The 21,770-nt window shown below is 43.1% G+C and overlaps 1 protein-coding gene and 1 long non-coding RNA gene across 2 annotated transcripts in view; one reads left to right on the top strand and one right to left on the bottom strand.

The window, feature by feature from the left end:
• Positions 1–2,544, bottom strand: part of LOC119010535 (vertebrate ancient opsin-like) — a 63,426-nt gene extending 60,882 nt beyond the window's left edge. The window contains exon 1 of the mRNA XM_037082725.1: positions 2,096–2,544. Coding sequence (XP_036938620.1) covers positions 2,096–2,468 — 373 coding nt within the window. The 5' untranslated portion in view covers positions 2,469–2,544. The remainder of the gene's footprint in view (positions 1–2,095) is intronic.
• Positions 2,545–5,339: 2,795 nt separating this feature from the next.
• LOC119011282 lies at positions 5,340–21,591 on the top strand. The gene is made up of 2 exons (XR_005072152.1): positions 5,340–5,424; positions 19,789–21,591. It is a non-coding gene; the product is annotated as an uncharacterized LOC119011282 (long non-coding RNA).
• Positions 21,592–21,770: the final 179 nt, after the last annotated feature.

Below are 21,770 nucleotides of genomic sequence, written 5' to 3'. Positions count from 1 at the left end.
CTTCCAAACTCCTGCAACTATTAGCGTAAGAGGTGGGTTTCAAACCGTAAAGCGACGTATATTCTCTGAGGTGTGTACTTTTATTGGCCGGAAAGAGAGAGCAGCAATAATTCACAGCGACAGCACCGCGCTGATGTCAAAGAGAGGAGAAATTGGCAATTTAAAAAGAAAAAAAAACAACATTTCAGCCCGCTCCTTCTTCAGAGCTTGTTTGGATGCCTTCGAAAAGCTTTTAAAGCAATTAGTGGGACTGATAGCGAGGACGCCAGCTCGATAAAGATCTTTACATCAGGCCTCAAAGACTCCTGACAATGCAGAGCATGTTTAGGTTTTTAAAGGGGCAGTGTGTGTCGTTCTGGAGAAGAAGCTGTGATCAGGAGAGAGAGATCTTAAATATGCCGAAACGAAAGCTTCGTTTTCAGGCCCGAAGAGCAAACTGACCTTAGAAGGACAACACAAGTTCACTCCGTGCGACTTTGTTTACACGTGGCGGACCCTGCCACCTTCTTCTAGCTTCAAACAGTGCTCTGGGGAGCTTATTTTCCTCTGAGAACTTTTTTTCTTTCTTTTTTTTTTTTGCATTATCTTTACCTCATTAATACGCTAAAGTTCACCAGTTTTTCCTCCACCACCACACAACACCCCTTTAGTGCGAGGTATACATTATTCTGTCGTTTAAGTTCCTTTACTGCAAAACTACTTATTTGCAACTTTTCCACAGCATCCCTGGCCCATCCCCCCTGCAAAAAAAGAAAAGAAAAAAAAAAAACATTAAGCTCCTTTGTTCTGGCTCAGCATCCTCAGCCTGGCCCGCTTCCAGGTGAGTGAGTAAGTACCTTATTCTCACTTGCATCATTGTGTCCAATTTGCATCGATATCAGCACTCCTGTCCTGAGTCCCACCACCACCACCATCACACCCCCCACCAACCCCTCCCGTCCACGACACAGATTTCCCCCCCGGGTGACTTTACTCTGCAACAAACGCTGCTGAGGCGCCCTCGGACCTGCGCGGGCAGCCAAACCAGCGGTGATGAGGCTTCCTCTGCCTCGGGCGCAGCCGCCCAACTATATGTTACAAGCATTTAGCAGCCATTTAATAGCAGCCTGCGCGCACACGCACACACACACACACACACACACACACACACATGCACGCACGCATGCACAGAGAGAGGACGTGCAGCAGGCAAATCACCCCGCTGCTGACAGTCCTGCGTGACAGGGCTTCAGAGTTCCCTAATGACATTTGCGCAAACGACCGAGCTGTGGGCGAGCCGAGCACCGAGCACCGACCCCGAAATACTCCCGCGGATGCACGTGTCGCTCCGGGAGTCATTCAACAGTCCGTCAGGCTGCCACAGATGGAGATAATGAGCGGTGAAGAGCCACACAGGGCTGGCTTTTTCTTACAACTCATCACCTGGACGCAGCCTGCGCATCTGCGTGTGTGTGTGTGTGTGTGTGTGCGCGCATACCCTCCGTCCCCTCTCGCCCCGCTGGATTACCTTGCGTGTTGTTTTTTTGTTTTTTTGTTTTTTTTTCCTCCACAGTCAACGAGATGATGATAAAATAATCCGCACCTCAGCGGTCAGACTGCAGGACGATCACACCCAGAGCTGAGACGCAAAAAAAAAAAAAAAAAAGATGCCGTAGACGAAGTTCAAGCGCACACAGGCTCGCAAACCCCACCGCACGACCGAGTAACACGGGTTTTGATGTTGTCGTAATTTGGCGCATAAGCACTGATCGGTCTCCACATCGTTCCGTGTGAGCTACGCGCATTTATTTATTTATTTATTATTATTATTATTATTATTATTATTCAAATATTTTTTTGAAGGCTTTTCTCTGAAAGTTTTATGCGGACACGAAGTCGCACATCACGACGGGGCTGTCCGCAGAGACACCGTCAAATATTTCACCGATTTCCCAACATCGTCGCCCATGTGAAGCCTCACATCACCCGGTCTATCGCAGCGCACCATCGCCCAGCCACTTCTCAAATAAATTTAAAACCACAAACACACACACGCACACACACACACACACACACACACACCACAGCAGATGAAACATGAAATCTTTCTACTCACCGAACAGGGAGTTGGCGAAGCCGTACCACACGCAGCCCACTTCTCCTATGAGCCAGCGTCCCTGCGTGCTGGCCGCGAAGCTGAACGGAGTCCCCAGTACGCACACCAGCAGGTCGCTGATGGAAATGTTAATCAGGAGCAGGTTGATAGGCGAGCGCAGCATCTTGTAGCGGCAGAAGAGCACGAGCACCAGCAGGTTGTTCAGAAGTCCGAAAGTGCCGATGAAGCCCAGGCACACGGCCACCACCAGGTTCCCCGTCGGGGTGAGGGTGGTCCGGTGTGAGCCTCCCCCCAGGTGCCCCTCCGCGGGTCCGGCGCACAGCGCGCTGTTGAACCCTGCGCAGCCGCCCAGGCTCACGTTGGACACGATCATCGCAGTCCGGTGTCACGGCGGCGGCACACTGGGCGGCCACGGCGCTCCGAACGGCGGCTAATGTGTCCTTGGCATTTCTTTTTCTCTCAGTGTGTGTGAAAGTGTGTGTGTGTGTGTGTGTGTGTGTGTGGTTAAAACTAATACAAACAAGCTTCTCTTTTTTTCCCCTTCCTTTTCTTTTTTTTTTCTTTTTCCAGCGACACTTGTTGCTCTTCAAGAAACAAAAAAAAGTGAAGACATGTGGGGGAAGTTCAAAAAGTTTGTGTTGCTGGGAAACTTTGTGACTCAGTTTCAGGGGGCGATGAGGGGAGAAGGAGTGTGTGAGGACGAAACAGAAAGAAAGTAAGAAGGAGAGGGGAAAAAGAAAAAAACAAAAAGTTTGGATGTCTGCTCCACTGTGTGGCGGACTGTAGCGCACACTCTCAACACTCGGTGCCAGAGACGCTCCTGTGTCTCTCACGCAGACACCTTCCCTCTCCGTCCGTATTTAAATCAGCGTTCCCCGCGTTCAGCAGCTGACGTCCGGCGGAGGAGGAGGAGGAGGAGCTGCGCTGCGCTCCGGTGGAGTGTGGAGACCAATCAGACCATCATCATGTGGCTGCAGCACAACAGCCACGGCTCGATTCCTCAAAGTCCACCTTAAAAGTTTCACGCCCCTCCCCCCTCCTCACCCTCCTCACCCTCTGCTCTCACGTCCTCTGTCCGTGGTGCTGAACGCGCTCTCCAAAGGAGCGAGCGGGAGAGTCACCGATCAACTGTTTGTTCTGGCGCGTCGCGCATCTTAATCGCGGTTTTTGCCGTAAATAGAAATGATTTAAGAAGCAGCGAGCATTTATTTCTCTGATTTAGGGTTATAAAAAAATATAGATAAATAAAAAAAAAACACATTAACTCGGGACCATGTACCACACAGGTGCCATCTCAGTCTGATTTATAAAAAGCGTGAGGTGAGGCGCTCAGAGGTCAAACTGGTAATTAGGGGGTTTGAATCATGGGCACCACAGCCTCTTAAGTGTATTTTTAAGATGAAGCACGGAAGGGAGCGAGGAAATGAGACCTTGACTCATTGTCTAGATTTAGACACACACACACACACACACACACACACACACACACACACACACACACACACACACACACATAGGAGGCTGACTCATTCCCCTGTCAAGGATTAATCAATTTGTTTGGTATGTTGGACCTGGAGATGGCTGTGAGGTCACTCTGGAGCCTCATGCAACACCCAGTGAAACAGAAGTAAACTCTGCAGGACTCTGAGCCGTCACACGTCCAGGTGTGGCGGGCTGTTTCCCACAGAGAAAATCAATTTAAGTAGATTTTTTTTTTTTCCATTGTCCAACGACTCCCTTTTCTCTTCTGTTTTGGTTGATTGTATCTGTGAAATTTAATCATCATTTCTTTTCTTTTTTTTCCCCCATCTGTCAGCCCTGCATATGCATCCTCCAGAGGATGGAGGTTTCAGACTGGAATAATGAGGAGCGGAGATATGCTAAAACAACATCAGTGTCAGGCATCTCCATCTCATGGTGTCCACATTTCTACCAGTGGAATCAACATTTTTAATTAACTTACAGGCTCAAGATGTAAGAGTTTCAGCTGAAAACATTCCGATATTAAAAGGTGCTGTAAGGTGTCTGTTCAGCTCCACATTCAGAGCTATGATTAAATGGTGACAGGATGCTTGTGTTTAGGTGAGCGTGAGACTGACGCTTGGGTTTACATGTCCAGGGGCCCCCGGAGCCATTAATTAGCTCTCTCTAAAGCGAAACTCTCGGCAAAATGCAACCAAGCCTTTTTTTTGTGAATGTACATGAGCCAAACCTTCGTGTACACTGCTGCTAACTGTAGCTGCTGCCAGCTAGTTAGCTCAGTTGGCCATTCAGCGAGCAGTCCTAACCTCTGAAGTTAACATGCTAACCAGCTAGCCCCAGCCAGTCCCGGCCCAAAGCTTCCTTGCTAGCGGTGTAAACACCAGAGCCCAGAGCTCCGACAGCCCAGTCCAGACCTGTAGCAGTGCTGCTAACTGTGTAGAAGTAGTTTTTGAGCGTGAACTTGAGAGGTGGCCAATCCTTTCATATCTCACCTTTAACATGATTACACAAGTTGTGTTTATTTCAAGTTGATTGAACTTAAAAGTCGTTATTTTCAGACCAATTCCAGAACTTATTAACACAAGTATTTGAAGTTTTCCAGTCCAATCAACTCATAGAAAATGAGTTTCTAAAGAAGCGTGTTCATTGAATGGCAGACTTCCCAGCATGCATTATTTGAAAGTTAAAACACTTCACATACCCTCTTTTTTCAGAGTTTGAAGAAACCTGCTGTGTGTGTTTAAAACATTTCAGGCAACTTAGTGGTAATTTTCTTTCACAAGTATGGAAAAACGCTAACCATGTTAAAGCTTAATATGAATTCAGTGCTGACCTCCTCACACTTTTGACCATTTAATAAATTCACTGAAAGTCTCACCCACTGAACCTGGAACAGAGTAGCTCCTACTTGAGCACCTGCTGTGGTCCTTGTCCTGTGTTTGTGATGACTGTCAGTGTGACTGAAACTTGATTCAGCATAATTTATTAAGTTTACTGTACATGTGTTCTCCAGCGTTCCTACACTCTATCCACAGTCAAATCTCTTTTAAGCATTTTCAAGCTTTTCCAGTGTGTCACGGACAGATCAGAGATTTCCCCCGAGGTCCTGATGTGAACAGGGATTGCTCAAGATCTAGGACACAGGTAATCAGACGCTATTTGGATGCACCTGTGATGTTCTCCCTCAGCTGGCTGCAATCAGTCAGCTGGGAGACTCTATAAGAGGCTTGCACCTCCCCTGCTCAGTTGATTGTGTGTTTTTCAGGGAGTCAATACCATCAGCTGCCTCTGCATTTTCCGTTGGGGTGGAAATCCGGCTGGTTTCTATACATTTCATCTCCCTCCTGGTCAGTGCACTCCCACTTCACCTTTGGTTTTTGGGTCCAATGTTTTTTTGTTCATCCATCTTTTCGACAGGATCAGTGTGTGGCCGTTTGGTTTTATTTCCCACAGCCACCTCTTAGAGACCAAGGGACCCGTTTGCTTTGACATTTTTTTGACTTGTGCAGCTCTCTGTTAGTCTCCCAACATGCCACCCCCTGTCATTCAGGTTTTGCTTTCTGGGGAAACGTAACAAGTAAGACGACGCATTTTGCAATGTAAACCTAGAATTCAGTTTTCTATTACAGAAATGCAGCACAAGTCAGGGCCAGTGTATTGGTCACTGTTATTTGCTTTTTTATATCTTCATCTCATAATTTAACTATTGAGTTTGATCGCAGTTTTTCGTGACAGTGATGCAGTTTCAATGTCAAGCAGTTCCAAGTACTTTGTCATAAAAATCGAGCACTTTTCGGACTTTGAAGACATAGTACTAAAACTGAAGTATTTTCAAGGCCTGATGATGGATTAAGTGCTGCCAAATGTACGATTTTTTTTGTTTGTTTGTTTGTGGAACAGCATGTCCTAATTATAATAAACTGGTCTCAAATTGAGAATATTGTGATCTCGTCAAAAGTAATGTGACAGTAAGCGGAGACGAAAGCGCTCTAATGACTTCCTGAGAGAACAGTTTGCATCTGGCAGCAGGTAACGCAGAAGGCGAGCGGCTTGATGCTTTTTTTTTGTGTGTGTGTGTTTGTGTCACCTAAAAGATGCAGCACAGAAACCCAAGATAAGATGCACCATTTATATATATTAAAAAAAAAATGGCAAGCAGGGGTTCAAAATGTCACCAATTAGCTGGTAATTAAAAGCAAGTCCTCATGGTCGCTGGTATTTGGTGTTAAAACAATGTTCTTAATTATGGGGGTGAAAATGTGCCCTCTGCAACACTTGACTCTGCGTCTTGACGGAAAGTTAAAGAGTCAGATGGGGAAACTTGCTCTTCCCCTTTTTTATGGTGCGTCCCTAATGCCTCCCCACTCGTCACACCGGAGCAAGGTAATTACCCAAGAAAACTGTACAGTGACATTTACGCTGACATCCTCCACATATACGGTCCTACCTGTAATTGGGTTGAATTAAGACACTCGGGTTCTGTTGTGAATACCGCCCTTATTTAATCATCTCGGCGGGATGTTGGGCAGTTGGTATTTAGTTGGATTTCTAGGTCAGCTGGGCGCCTGCATTGTGGGAAAATGTTCAGGCAGATGGTACAAATGGGGTTAGAAGGTCAACATGGAGAATGCTGTCTTATGCCTCGTATCCCAGGTATTTGATTCGATCCGGACTGTTCATATTAAATCAGACTTTTTGTCGGAAGGAGCCGCGCTATCTTAAGTCCCGATCTGAGATAGAGGAACTGCTGCATTTACTAATAGCAGCGTGACTTTTAAGTAAATTGTCAGTCTCCCCCTAAAAGTCTTGGCTCGTTCTACCCAGAGGTGCCACATGTCCTGCCTCCACGTCCCATGTGTGCCACTAAAGTGCACATTTCAGCGTGAATGACCTTGTTTATTGTGATCAAGTAGTTTCATGTGCCTTTCTGCAGCTAAATATGCAATTAAACAGCAAGATTTGAGGCAAAATTAAGTTAGAGGCCAACTACAGATTCAGCCTTTCTAATCACATCATCATTATTATTATTATTATTATTATTATTATTATTATTATTATTATTATTATTATTATTATTATTATTATTATTATTATTATTATTATTATTATTATTTGTCCCACATCAGACCAAGGGCAACACAGGTCATGTTGCTCTTTCAGGGATATCAGGCACATAAGGACATAAAAAGTGTCCTCATGTGCCTTTTTTATCAGTCTTCAAAAACATTATGACAAGAGTCTACAGCCATGTTAGAGATTCTGTTTCAGCAAATGACAGTATGCTAACATACCCACAATGACTAACAACACAGGGGTGGACACAAAAAAAAGAGGGCGGGAAATTTCAGCAACTGTAGACAGAAAATGCATGGTACATTTTTGAAAAACTTTCCAAGAGACAAAATGTACAGTGCAAGTACTGTTCAGATACAAGCTGCAGAGTGCACTCATCCTTCTATAGCAGGTGTTTATAAGACTGGGGAGGAAAAGTTAAGCGGTGGTAAGTCAGAAGCAGAAACTGTGGCCGCACCCATTCATTTCCTCTAACCTGAGAACTGCGCTGACTTTAGTGATCACACATAACTTCTTACTCCTGATGCAGCCTGTTTGCCGAAATTATCTTGCCGTCAGATAATCTTTGTTTTCTTGTTTGTCTCTTTATGGATATTGTGGAAATTGACTCTTCAATTTGGTTTCATATCTTCGTATATTTCTATAAATCTTTGCAATTTCTCCTGCAGACTGTCTAAATACTGGCCCTCGAATCGGTACATTTGATTTGTTTACCCCGCCGCGCGCACAAAAGTTTATGGAGGCCTTGGTGCCGCTTCTTACGCCGGCCCCAAAGGATGCACAACTCAAGGTAGAAGTGTCGCCAGGTATCGCCGCCCTGCATTCAAATAGTCCACAAACAGGGTGTAAACATGAGGTCTTTGTATGCATGCGGTCCAGCCGCTGCCATATTGTCAGGGCAGAAAAACATGACGACATCTCACAGAGTCGAGGGGAGGATACGGGGAGAGAACAACATGAGTGCGATGGCGAGCGGATGTAGAGGAAGGTCGTCAAACGTGAGCCGTGTACTGTGGAGTCAGGTACAGCTGAGTACACAAATGTTTTTTGTTACACAACATTCTTCTCTGGTGAAATTGCATTTAAAGCCCCATCACATTGGCATTTTGCTCTGCCTTTGTTCCTCTCCTCCACCCCCTCCTTCTGTCCCCGCCCCCACACTCCTCCTCCATCACAGCTGCCCCCCCCCGACATTGACCTTGGGAGAGTGGCCACTGCTCCTCTGCAACTTAATATGCCCGAGGCTTTAAGGAAAGCTCGGATGAGGTGCTGGATCATGGATCATATAGATTTATTGTGCACGGTTCGAATACATGCCTCCGCCGCAGCCCCTACTTTATCTGGACACTTGTGTCACTCGAGACCCCCATGCTTTAAAATGCTTGACACACAGCCTGTCATTACGTGATACAGGAGAGGAAAATACATCTTGGATGATGGGTGGAGAGGGGTGGAGAGGAAAAGCTGTCGGAGAATGCATTGTGCGAGACACGTGAGAGGCGATCCATGATTCAACACAGCGTTCTTTGGCAGACTGACAGGTGTCACATCCAGTGCGTGTGCCCGCATGTCCGTCCCCAACTCTGGCTTCAGCACGTCCATCTGCTCTGAGCCATACGACCACGAACGCTAGTTGCTGCACCTTGACTTCTAACATCAAATATTTATACTGTAGTTTTTCTCGACTATAGCCTCCTGTAAGTTGAGTTTTTCCAATGTGACATACCAGCATTTGTTTGTGTTCCTGAAGGTGAAGCTTTTACTGTTTGCATCTCTGCAGGTCAGTTGGTATCTGTTCAAATCAATGGCAGATATCGCCCCTTATAACCTCACACGCTGATCAGGAAAGACAAGGACACACACAAGCACATTAAGCTGTCACCGTTTCTTTCCAACAGTTACTTAGTCTCACTCGCTGTCGACTCACTCCGCAGAGAGCCAGGAGAGGGACACGAGAACATATAAATCTTTGAAATGTAGAAGTTAAACAGAAAGCCGACCCTCTGCTCCTGTTGCCGTCCTTGTTATAGCGCATCTCGCTCCCTGGCGTGAAAACTGCCGGGACTCAGTCACAGATGCCAGGGGTGTAGATCCCTGAGGTGTAGCCTTGGGGCTGATATTCAGTCGGAGCAAACAGGTGGCACTGACTCCGTACACTGAGTGAAAACTTTCCAAAATATTGTATCACCGTTGCTGTTCAAGCCAGTATTATTTGAACAGAGTGTTCTGTGGGAGGCAGAGCATACCTTATATATTACAGCTGTGCTCCGGTGTCCGTTTTCATCACTTTTGAGGAGGTTAAAGTGAACATGTCTGGACTGTGAATTGCTCATAACTTCTTTTAGGTCTTCACCAACAGGGAATCCTGCAGGAGTAAAACATGATAAAAGCTGCTGCTATGCTACTACTCCCACAGACTGCCTGACGACTGTTAAATGCCAAAACACCTGGGGCCAGATGTATAAACGACGTGCACACGTACAGTGGCATTTAAAAAGGAAGGAGGTGTTATCTGCTATCCTTCAGACCAGCCATAGACAGGTGTCCAGAGACAGCTGCAGGTGAAATAATATGCTGAGGAAACGCTTGTGCCTTAAATAACTGAGTTTAAAAAACAGCTAAACACATAATAAAACCATTGCTCATCAACATTACCTTATGGCTAGTGCACAGCAGCCGTCCCCAACCTTTTTTGCACCACAGACCGGTTTCATACATGACATTATTTTATGTCCCGGGGAGCTGGATTATGTGGTAAAATGCAAAAAGTAAAATACAATTATACAACGAATAATTGCCACCAAAAGTGTCTTTACGTCCAGTCTGCTCCGTAACTTACTAAGGTAACATACCTGAAGGCCGCTGTCATTTGCAGTCTCCAGCAGTTGTCCACTCGCCGTCCCCACAGTTCAGCCACTGTATCAGCCAAGACAGTTGTCAGTCTCCCTACATGTAGCCTCCTTTTTCACGGCAGTTGTAGGCTCTTCCTCTGTCTCGTCATTGGGCCTTCCCCTTTTTTCTGTGCAAAGTCGCTCTCCGAAGATATTTGTTCTTTGTTCTCAGTCTCTTGTTCTGATTTCAGCTAGCTTGAGGGCTTATTTTTTGGGGGGTATAATGTGACAGAACAGGTATGAGTCAAGTGCATCAAGAGGAACAGACAGATGTTATTTAAAGATAATCTGTTTTCAAAATAGAATAGAATAGAATGTGATCCTCAATATAACAGAAATAAAACAACTTAATTATTCCTCCTCTGCGCTCTGTACCAAATGACCCACAGACCGGTACCAGTCCCCAGCATGTGGTTGGGGACCAGTGGTGTACAGTACAGTCCACTGGCTGTTTGGGCCAAATTAACACTTCATGAGTAACACAAATGTTCCTGTCATCAAACTCGCTTCACTGTTGATGTATACTCAGGAGGTAGAGCAGGTCATCTAGTAATTGGAAGGTTGCTGGTTCAAATCCCCTAGCTCCCCCATCTGCATACCGAAGTGTCCTTGAGCAAGATACTGAACCCCTAATTACATACATCAGTGTATGAATGTGCTATCAGGATATGAATGTGTGTGTGTGTGTGTGTGTGTGAATAGATGAATGTGACAAGTGTTGTAAAGCGCTTTGAGTGGTCATTAGACTGGAAAAACTCTGTAGAAATACAATCCCATTTGCTACTGCTGATGAAATTCCATGCATTGTGACTGGAGCGCAAACATTCACAGATGAGGTTAATGTCTAAAGTTTTATTCACACTACATTTAGTCTTTTTCACCTGACTTACCTCTCCAGGAAGAAGCCGTGGCACCCTAATGAAAAGCACGTCACCTTGGGTAGACTGTATATATCCATATGCATGTCGACAAGCCATTAATCTAAAGAGCCACACAACAGCAGATTTTTATGTAATGGAATACGCAAATACACAGTGCAGCCTTTATGTTTTGTTTTTTTTTTTCTAAGGTTATTTTAAAGGTGAAAACATGTATTTTGTGCAGATGGCTCATTATCATAATCCCCCAGATAACATAAAACAAGCTTGATTAAATAAGCAGGATGGCTTTTGGATCATTCTCATTACAATATATCTTAAAGGGTGACAGTCAGTTGAAGTAGGATCAGTTGTGTTTGTCCTCTCAGTAAACAGTTGACCGCAGCAGTCAGAATGAAAAAAACGGGACTTCAGGAATAGAGGAGTCGTATTATCACACATGCACCTCAGTGGAACAATTGATCAGATTCTCTCCAGCTATAACTACCTTAATGCATCTATTGATGAGCAGGTTCGAGCAGAGCGGGTTGTCTGCTAATTACAGGGTTGGTGGTCCAACCCCTGGCTCCTCCTGTCCTCAGGTCGAAGTGTTCTTGAGCGCTGCATGGCCACAGATCCTGCCATTTTCCTCTGATCAGGGTGGGAAGCTCAAATGTTGGACTGCTGTTATCCAAATTAATTGATTGATCAGCAGCTGAAAAAAACAATGAATAGTGAAACTCTGGAGGGCCACTGGAACATATTCCAAAATAAAACAACACATTTCATAACCCATTAGCTTCCGTTAAACAACGAAACAGGTAAAATTAACACTCAGCCACTTTCTAGCTAACGTTGCTATTGATAGTGTAGCAATTTGTAATACGATAGGAAAAGAAATTCTAAAATATCATTGCCCATCTTTGACACGTTTATTCAACACAGAGCGCTGGATGTAATCAAACAATGTTAGCAAGGAACTGGACAAATGCTAAGATTTGCAAATGGGCTACTTAATATCATGTTTTACCATTAAATATGGTCTATAGTCCCTCTAAATTTTCACTATTCATCGTATTTTCCATTGCCTATCAATCAGGAATTGGTGAAGAGTTGTCAGATTTCCCATGCTTTAACAACTTCGAACGCTGAACTCAGCAGCATTCAAGGTTCCCATCCTAAGTGTGGCACCAGAGGAAAATGGCTGCTGTGTGAATATGGTCTGTTGTAAAGGGCTTTGGATGAAACGGCTAGAAATGCAATCAATACTGGGAAACAATCGTGCGCTCAGAATCCTGTTGAAAAGTTAGCTCTTGGAAAGGAAAGATACCAGGATTGTACCAAAACCACCCTGTTAATACAAAAATGAAAAGTGACAGTTTAGTTCTCATAGTTCAAATGTCTGGATGTCTCGAATCAGCTGATGATGATCATCAGATGATCATCAGTTTCTCAGCCTGAACCCAATCCATGTTCCATTAATGCCACAGCTCTACATCTCTGATGCAGGTCTTATAATAAAGCTATTTTTACGGCCTCCATTTGTAGTCAGATAAATGTTTTCGCCCAGCAGACATTAAGAGGATTGGTGTCATCCCTTGTCTCACCAGGTCCAGCTGCTTCCTTTAGTTAATTCTACTCCTTCTTTATTTTTATTGCCATTGTTCTGCTGAGATTGGATTTTATTTCTAAACCAAACCAAAACCTTCCAAAGGATCTATCGGATGGGTAATAAATGGCTTTTCCCCCAGTGTGAATTAGTTGTCTTCGTCTTCAGACTGACTGAGTTCTTGAGAAGAGCGAGCTGTCAAAGTGACCGAGAAATTTAATTCCTGACAATCAGTTATGTATTTCACACAAACCAACATTTGAATGCAAGATCAAGACCATAGTTGCTGAAAAATGGGCTCTTTGAATGGGAACTGTCTCATTAAACAAAAAACTACTCAGAATAAGTGGTCGTGTTAAATTAACTCTGCTTTACTTTATTTTACTGTAATTGCCTCTTAATGGCATTCATTGATGTATTTCCATACCTGCTAAATCCTAGTCTAAGATAAACCCTACATTTATGGAGAGTGGACATCCACACTCACTTTTATGCTCATAATCGCATGAGCAGTTTTGTCTTCAGTCCATTTAAACGCCGTCTTTTTGGCTAGATTGCAGAAAAGCAGAGTCAGCACTATAAACTCAATTGTTGGTCCCTGAGTTATTCAGTGAGAAAGTTACATACATCAGAGTTTTGGAGTTTCTTCAAATTAACAGGTTACGTTCTGTAGGAGATACGCTACTAACTACATAGGTGTGATCAGCAAAGGACAAAAAAGCAGCAGACCTGACGAAGCATGAATTCAGGCAGTTAATTTTGCTGGTTTTTTTATCCATTATTTGCAGTCAGAACACAGCAAAATTGCTTTGTTTTTGGTTCATACCGATGTGATGAAACAGATTCAGTCTACGTCTTCTTGCTGGTCACAGTTTTTATTTATTGATTTAACACAGCAATTAAGAAACTGCCACTCACTGGAGACAGATGGACAGGCAGCTGAGAACTGGCCACTGGTCAGCCTCAGGCTGCAGTAAAACAATCATGGAGTGTTGAGTTAAACATTGAAATTCACGATCAAATTTGGGATGATGCACTGACCTCAGCTGATACAATACAAAGTGATACATATCTCACATTAATCTAAGGCCAGATTGCACAACATTTTTCACAGTCTTTTGCCTCTGTGTGATAAGTGTAAGGTGGTTACATCTAAAACGCCATAACTTTTTGTTTCTCTTAATCCAATGGCACTGCTGTTTTCAAACGTTATATGAGGCATGATCCTGAAACTGCTACTTGCCAAAATATGTATCCTGAAAATCTGGAAATCTGAATCAGCCCCCCAATTTGAGATGTAGTCAAGGTGCATGTTTTGCACATTGAAAGACTGAAATAGGATCTATCCTACAAGCCCCTGGAGATTTTCAGCCCTTTGTTACAGCATATCAAGGACCAATAGAACTGTTTTGTTTTGCTTTCTTGATATAGTTCTTGTACCTTGTTTTTGGGTAAGCAGTGACATCTGTAAAATGCTGAAGCCTGTCAAATGTAGTTTTGCACTTTGCACTATTGTTATTGTGCAAAGTGCATTATTGTTTTCATTTCTTTTTTTTCTTTTTTTTGTATTAACTTTAAGTCTCATCATCCATTGATTTCATAATTCTAGGAGCAGCCAGCTGTGTTAGCATCTTTAGCGTCCTTGACGTTGCTGTTTGCCAGGACCTACTTGTTGTAAGGTGGCCACTGCACCACGCTGCTGACCTCTGTCAATGTAATAACAAGATCATTGTTCCATGAGTTACTACAATAAATGGACTTAATTTCATTCCCCAACCATTCAGAAGATTATTTTCTCACATTTAGACCAGTCTTAACACTGCCTCTGAGTTGAAACATTCTCAGTTGCTACAGTGCAGCAGGGCAGCACGCCAGTTCCAGTCCAGCGGATTCAGGACTGAGCCAAGAGTAAATGGCTCTTGGCAAAACAAGCCATGCTGTAGGCAGTTTCTTATTGAAATCTGACAAGCCCTTTCGATGTTAACTATGCTTGACGGAAAGAAAAGGGAAGCGCAGCATGAGGTAGTCTTTATGACTGATAAAACTGTGTCTCCAGGTGCGGATGAATATCAGAGGCTTTACAAAAACTGAAAGGACATAAACACCAGGTAGCTGGGCCAGAGAGGCTTTAGAGATAAAACTCTACCTGTACTTAAGTCTCACAACAGACTTGGCAGGTTAATCGGACTGATCATTTATGCTGATGAGCGGCCATGCTAAAGAGCTCAGGAATAAAAGAGTTGCTCTTTTTTTATATTTGTCTCTCTTTGCAAAGAGTGTCAGGAAAACAGAAACCCAACTGAGTCCAAGTGAGTCCAAGTCCAACTGAATTTCAAATTCCTTCAAAGCATTTGACAATTTATCACTATCGTTCTAAACTACTTCTGATGTACTTCAAGAGCTCCAGAACTCAATCCACTCTCATACAATATGTGGGAAATGGGTTCTGAGGCTTTAAACATCACACATTAAGCCTTTCAGCATTCAGATACAAACGTGCACTTCTATCACAGTTTCATAAATATGTGCTTACAGGTGTCTTAATTGTAGTTCCATCACCTCTTACCCCGGGAGGTACATTATGTTTTCTGTCAGTCCACTCATCATTAAAACCTTTTTAGAGATCACCCTCAAAATCTTTGTCAGCTGAACCCCTTTTCAGGTCAGCCACCACTGAATAAAGAAAGGCTGTCAGTACAGTCTGAGAGGGGCAGGGTGCTGAAAGCACTAAGCAATGAGAAGTGCCTCTTTGGCTGGAAATTGTAGAGAAACCTCTTTTCATGCTACATAAAAAAAATAAATAAATAAAAATATTCGTTAAATATGATGTTTTTCAAGCTCTTCCATCACATTACAATATGGCACCATGTCAAAGCCTCACAGATCTTCATGTATGCGTAGCTGCTGGTTAGACAGAGGTAGCATTTTTGGTATCACTGGGAACACAACATTTTGCTTCAAAGACACAGTTAGACTGCTATACCGCCTTTCAATAACTGCACTTTCAGTCTGTTGGCATCAGGGGTTTTCAGATGGTCACTGCTAAACCATGAGCATCTTTCTATAGTAGGCTGGATGTAGAAAGAACTGCACAGCTTTAAAATAAGCCCCTAACATGAAGAGCTCTTAATGGTGTTTTGCTGGATAATTGCAGTGCCATTTTTAGCAAGAGAACAATGGCAAAAACTTTTTGGTTAATATGACACCACTGAACAAATTAAAAGCCAGGAACATGCTATTCCCTCCTCATACTGTAATTATAACCTGCAGTGTTTTGACAATAGTCGCTCCAAACTTTCTGGTGCTATCTGCTTGCCTTTAATTTTGTGACGAAAATTAGCTAAATAAAAGAACATTCTTCTAGTGTTTGCAGGCATTAGGCTTTTGTTTTCTTTAAGTAATAAGTAGGGTCATTTTGTCATAAGCTTACATAGAACCAGACCTTCTTTTTTTTTTTTTTTTTTTTTTGCAGTTGGCCCCACATGCCCATTAGAAAAAAAAGCAGCAGTGAACTTTCACACTTTTCAGACCTGGAAGTGCTGTCCATATTTGACACAGTCAATGGCTGCCCTTCTTAAACAGTTAGGTAAAGTTACTGAGTTAGCTAAATGATAAGTTACTATTTAACACACAAGAGAAGTCAGAGAACTGACATTAGTAATGTCTGTTACTGAGCATATTTACCTAAATTTAGCAAACATAAACTACTGGTCATACCAGACCATGTAAGGGTAGAGTAACTGGGCCCAGTGTCTTTTTTCAGGTTGCTCTGCCCTTCTCGTGTGATCGCTCCAAGAGCTTCGAGTTGCTGTTCTCTGAACTTTACAAAGAGGCCCTGGTGACGTCGCTGTCACTCATTTTCTTTCTTTTTTTTTTCCGGAAGAGGCGATGATATTTACCGTCTTTCTGGAGCAATGACATCGGGGCCATTGATATTATTAGGCACATCGTACATTCAGAGTATGAGGGCACGCATCCTTTGTTTGGTGGCCATGGTAATAAGTTTTCATTTATTAGAGGAAGACTGAGTTATCGCTTTTCTCAAAAGTTACATAGTTGCTTTACAATCCCCCCCCCCAAAAAAAACTTCACATCCTGGGCTCAAACTTCACATCCTGTGGAAGAAAAATCCTCAGATATAAAGAGGACGTGTTTTATCCAGTTCCAGATATTTATAGATAACTGAGTGGTGTTACAGAAGCATCCTCCACTCCTCTGCTGTGTCTGTATGCAAATTGGAGAGAAGTCTAGCAGTTCCTGTGTTTGCCCAGTCAGTGTGTTTTCAAAGCAACCTTTCACTCTTTGCACAGCCTCAGTGGTCCATCTTTGTGCAGTCCTCCTTCTCCCTTTCATTAAAAGTTGGGAGTCTCTGGGGAGGCAGAATGTATAATGTCAGATGTGGCAGTGTCAATAATATGACACTGAGAAGGCAGTGCTGTTTTACATCTACAGTGTTGTATGTACAAACCAGCCTTGCAACCACCAAAAGCTAGCTGGCACCAGGTTAGCGCCATTAACCCTGTAATGACGGATCCCTAACCAGAGTTCAAGACCTAACACAAGAGTGATGTATTTCCAGATGATGTATGATGTATGCGTTTGAAGGAAGCTAATTTGACTTATTATCGAAAGATAACTCAAATGCCCTCTCTTACGGGCAGGTGTGAATCCTGTAAACAATTTCTTAGTCCACTTTTCAGTTGTTGCTTTGTTATCTAACTCAATGGCAAGAAGTTCGGTGATTGATCCTTCAATAGCAGTAGAAACGCAAATCAATATTGGATTTTTCCACTACACTGGGGAAAAACGAAGCATGCAGGATCTTGAATAACCTATTCTTATAGATTTCTTGTCACCTATAGTTTAAAATCCCAAGTAGCTCATTTCATGTCCTCTATTTGACATCCAATTGTGTTATTCATTCTTCCACAATGAGCCGTGTTGAGCTCATGGGAGGCAAATTCATGAGAATCATCAGTATTGTAGAGAACGGAGGTGGACACTTCAAGGAATACAAGTACCTGGGAGTCCACTTAGACAGTAAGATTGCCTGAACTGAAAACACAGACAAAAGGTCAGATTTTCTCAAGAGACTCTGGTCCTCTAACTCCTGCAGAACTCTGCAGCAGATGTTCGATCACCTGGTGGTGTGGCCAGTGTCATCCTCTACATTGTAGTGTTCTGGGGCAGCAGCATGAAGGCAGCTGATGCTAATAGACTCAATAAGCTCACTTGGGAGACTGCTTCTGTCCTGACAGGGGAACTGAGGTCCACTTAATTATTATGGAAAATGCCTCTCACCCGCTGCATGCCCACTGGGGGTTACATCAGAGCACCTTCAGCCTAAGAGAACCGGGTTGCACCACAGGAGTTCTCCACAAGTGGCCATAAAGCTGTATAACACTTCCCACTTCTGCAGGAAGGACAGTTAAAACACTGAAAATTGAATACAATCATACGAATATCTTGTACAAGATTATTCTCTCAATAATATTGTTCAACATCATTCGCAATATTACTTAACATCATGTGCAATAATATTGTTCAAGATCACATGCAACATTACTTAACATCATGTTTAATAATACTGTTCAACATTGTTTGCAATATTACTTATCAATTTCAGGTGCAATGTTGTTACTCAACATCATGTGTAATACTATTGTTCAAGATCGTATGCAACATTACTGAACATCATGTTTAATAATATTGTTCAACATCGTTTGCAATATTACTTAACATCTTGTGCAATTATACTGTTCAGCACCATTTGAAATATTACTTAACATCTTGCGCAATAATACTGTCTGACATCTTGTGCGATATTACTTATCAATATCAGGTGCAATGTTATTTTTTAGCATCCTGGGCAATAAAACTTAACATATGTAATTGTATTGGTAAACATCATGTGCAATATAGTTTTAACATCATGTACAATATTCTTTGAACAACATGGGAGATGTAACTTATCAATGTCATGTGTAATATTACTTTTTCCACCATCATGTGCAATGTTAACTCTCTGCATGTTGTGGAGTATTCAATATCAATGCCGATCCTCCTTTTCTGTTTGAGTCTACTTTTCTAGACTTCAACAAGCATCTACTCTTATTGTTATTCTATTAGGCACAGGTGTTTATTAACTCCTTAGACATTATATATTTACTACTTCAGAGCAATCTCTAGCACCAGAATTTCCCGTCGGGATAGATAAAGTTCAGTTTTACCTGATCTTCTACAGACTCCAACAAACTTTTTAAAAAGACCTGTTTGCAGCTGACAGGCATATTAACGAGAGCACAAGAGCTGCAATTCCTATCAGCAACACACAGGATCCATATCCATAATTCATATCTGTGCGAAGGACCTGAAGATGCTGAAATAAAGAGGCACTTTGAAAATCCTCTTCTTTGTCGTTTCAACACTTTTATCAATAATTTTGGCACCTCACAATTTTCATTTGTTTCTTGTTTCGTTTATCGTGAAGCAGCTGTATCGTCTCTGAAAAGACAGGATGAGACGAGTCTTAACTTTTCACAGACGAGGTGAAAAACATAAATGTGGCCTTCAAACGCTCACTGCTTGTGAATGCCAGCTGTTGAAGAATGGTTTGAAATGTGAATCACAGATTTGACTTGGTGAAAATGACTGTCTTCATCGTAGCTCATCGCGTGATACATTCATGTTACATTCATTAGAGCAACACAGATGTATGAAGATGCCCTTAATATGATCCAGCAGCAGGGTTCCTCCTGAAAATCATGCAGGACAGCTACCTCTTTTTGTCTCTATTGTTACTATTAATTGTTGGGGAGATTAAAATGATAACTAGCTTATAAGCAATGAATATTAATATGTTCCAATTTGAATTATCTATTGCTTGTTTTCATGAGTGACAAAGTGCCAATCTTCAGCAAAATCGAGAGAGAGACAGAGAGAGAGAGAGAGAGACAGAGAGAGAGACAGACAGACAGACAGACAGACAGACAATAGGTATCAGTGGACACGGAATTCAAATGGAATAAATAATTGTGTACTCGCCTGGCAGTTTTTGAAAGAATGAAAGGTGTTGTAGACAGGTGTCGAAACTAAATGGTGAGTGGTTGAATGAAAAGCTGAGAGAAGAGACATAAACATTACGGGTCACGTTTTCCACAACAAGGCTGGCTAATTACAGCAGAGAGTGAAAGACATAAAGATCAGGGAGGTGATTTATCATCCGAACAAATGCTGTAACTCTGTACAATAATATTGCTTTGTCATTTGCTTTTATTGCAGGAGGACAAAAGGCCTCGTGATCCCGTTTGTTCCCTGGTGGCCTTGTCCATTGTCGAGTCGTGGAAAATGTTCCGAGAAAGGAATGAAATTAGAAAGCGAGGTGGGGGGGAAGATGGAGGACGAGCTGAAATGTACATTTCTCGTCTACAGCCGGAAGTCTGAAATATGAAATGATCGGTTTGGATTCAAAATTAAAATGCGCAGGCAGCCGACATAGATGAGTTAAAAGCGGCGTAATATGATCACAGGATGTGCTGTTAGCCTCCCTCAATAACCTGGCGGCAGAGGGGCCTTTGCGTGCCTGTGCCAAGTCAGCACTGCACACACCGCAGTTGCATGAGACAATCATGGTTTCCAATCTAAATGAAATGTTGCTATTATGGAACCAGCGAATCGATGAAAATGCTGCACGGCTCTCAATTTCTCATCTGGGATGTGTGTTTGTGTCCGCGAGACTCCAGGCATGCGGGGACCACGTGTCTCAGTTACACCCTCCTGGGAGCGATGTCCCTCCTGCAGCATCATCTTTTCATTTGACAGTCATTACTCTCTGTCACCGGCGATATGAGAAGCGAAGCCGGTGCGGCGAGAGCTCTCTCTCTCTCTCTCTGTTTGCGCCTGCCGACATCACAGATCAACAGCCGTTTTCGACACGACAAGCTGAGGAGGCCCAAATCTCTAACATATCAACGTGATGCAATTATTCATCATTTTACCTGAGGGAGCTCCTCCGCCCTTTGTTAAACACAACAGATATTGGGGAGTGTAAAATTACAGAGGAAGCGGCTGCTGTTATTTGGCAGTGACAGAATGAAGCGATTTGTCTGGGGGAGGTGTGAATCCAACTGGGTGCCGAGATTAATAGTCATGTGATGAGATAGCAGAGTAGTACGCACTGCTTTGTTGTTAAAGGCCAGAGAGGAATTCTGTCAGAGCCTATTTAATGAACCAGACCACAGTGAGCAGCACTGTGCATGGCGCTCTGATGAAAACACCCCAATACAAGGAGACATGTCACCATTTGAATTATGAACGATATCTTCTCACGTCGCATGTTCATACACAATGCAATCTCTGTTAATATTTTAGACATTGGTCTAGCAGAACGCTTTTTCTTTCAATGGTTTTTTGGGGCTTTCTGGGTTTCATTCAACATGAATCAATTCGTCGCTGTTCAGTGAACTGCATTTCCTTCATCATTTGTGAGAAGAGTATCAGGAGAGATGAGAAGAAAGGAGGCTGACAACAGCCAGATTGATACCAGGATGTCACAATGACATTGTTCTGCGGGTCTTACACCGCCGGGCCACCTGGATATTTCATTGGCTGTTTGCTAAACCCATCTCCCGATCAGACACAATCCAGTCATACCTTCGAAACTTGAAGTAGGCACTACTATACTTATCCTACAACCCTCTCAAACTTCCTGGGAGACTCATGTTTATTTAGGCCTCTTCCTGTCTCCTTCCATGGCCACAATTCTCCTGATCTACATATTTTCACAATTTTCCCTTTTGGTTACCAAAACCCAGTCCTGGCACTGTACAGCGTGTAGTTTACTCTACTGTCGCGCCTCTTCATCCTCAGTGAGTAGGATGCAGACAGAGGAATGGAGAAGAGAAAAGCATTTCTAAACTCTTTGAAATAAGAATTCCCGGGGTCTGCATTTTTTAAAAATCCGCTGCACCCATTTTTCTGTTCGCTGCAGGCGTTACACCAATATCAATGACCATCGGAAGGCTGACAAACGGGTAGTGTTTAACATAAAAATGACATGACTTCACGATTGAGGCATGACTTGACCTCAGTTCACGTTGCTTAGCCATGTTCATGAAACCTAACATCGCATACTGGTCCTTGCTGTCGGCTTCTTGAAGCCATATCGCCTGATCAACACTGCAGCACCCAGCTAGACACGACCGCCGTCGCCATGTTTCGTATTGTCAAGCTTTAGAGGGCTGCTATGTCTACATCAGTCTGAA

Source organism: Acanthopagrus latus, chromosome 21, assembly GCF_904848185.1.
Source record: "Acanthopagrus latus isolate v.2019 chromosome 21, fAcaLat1.1, whole genome shotgun sequence".
Classification (NCBI taxonomy): domain Eukaryota; kingdom Metazoa; phylum Chordata; class Actinopteri; order Spariformes; family Sparidae; genus Acanthopagrus; species Acanthopagrus latus.
The sequence above is the reverse complement of the archived record's forward strand: the minus strand, read 5'-3'. Positions and strand labels throughout refer to the sequence as shown.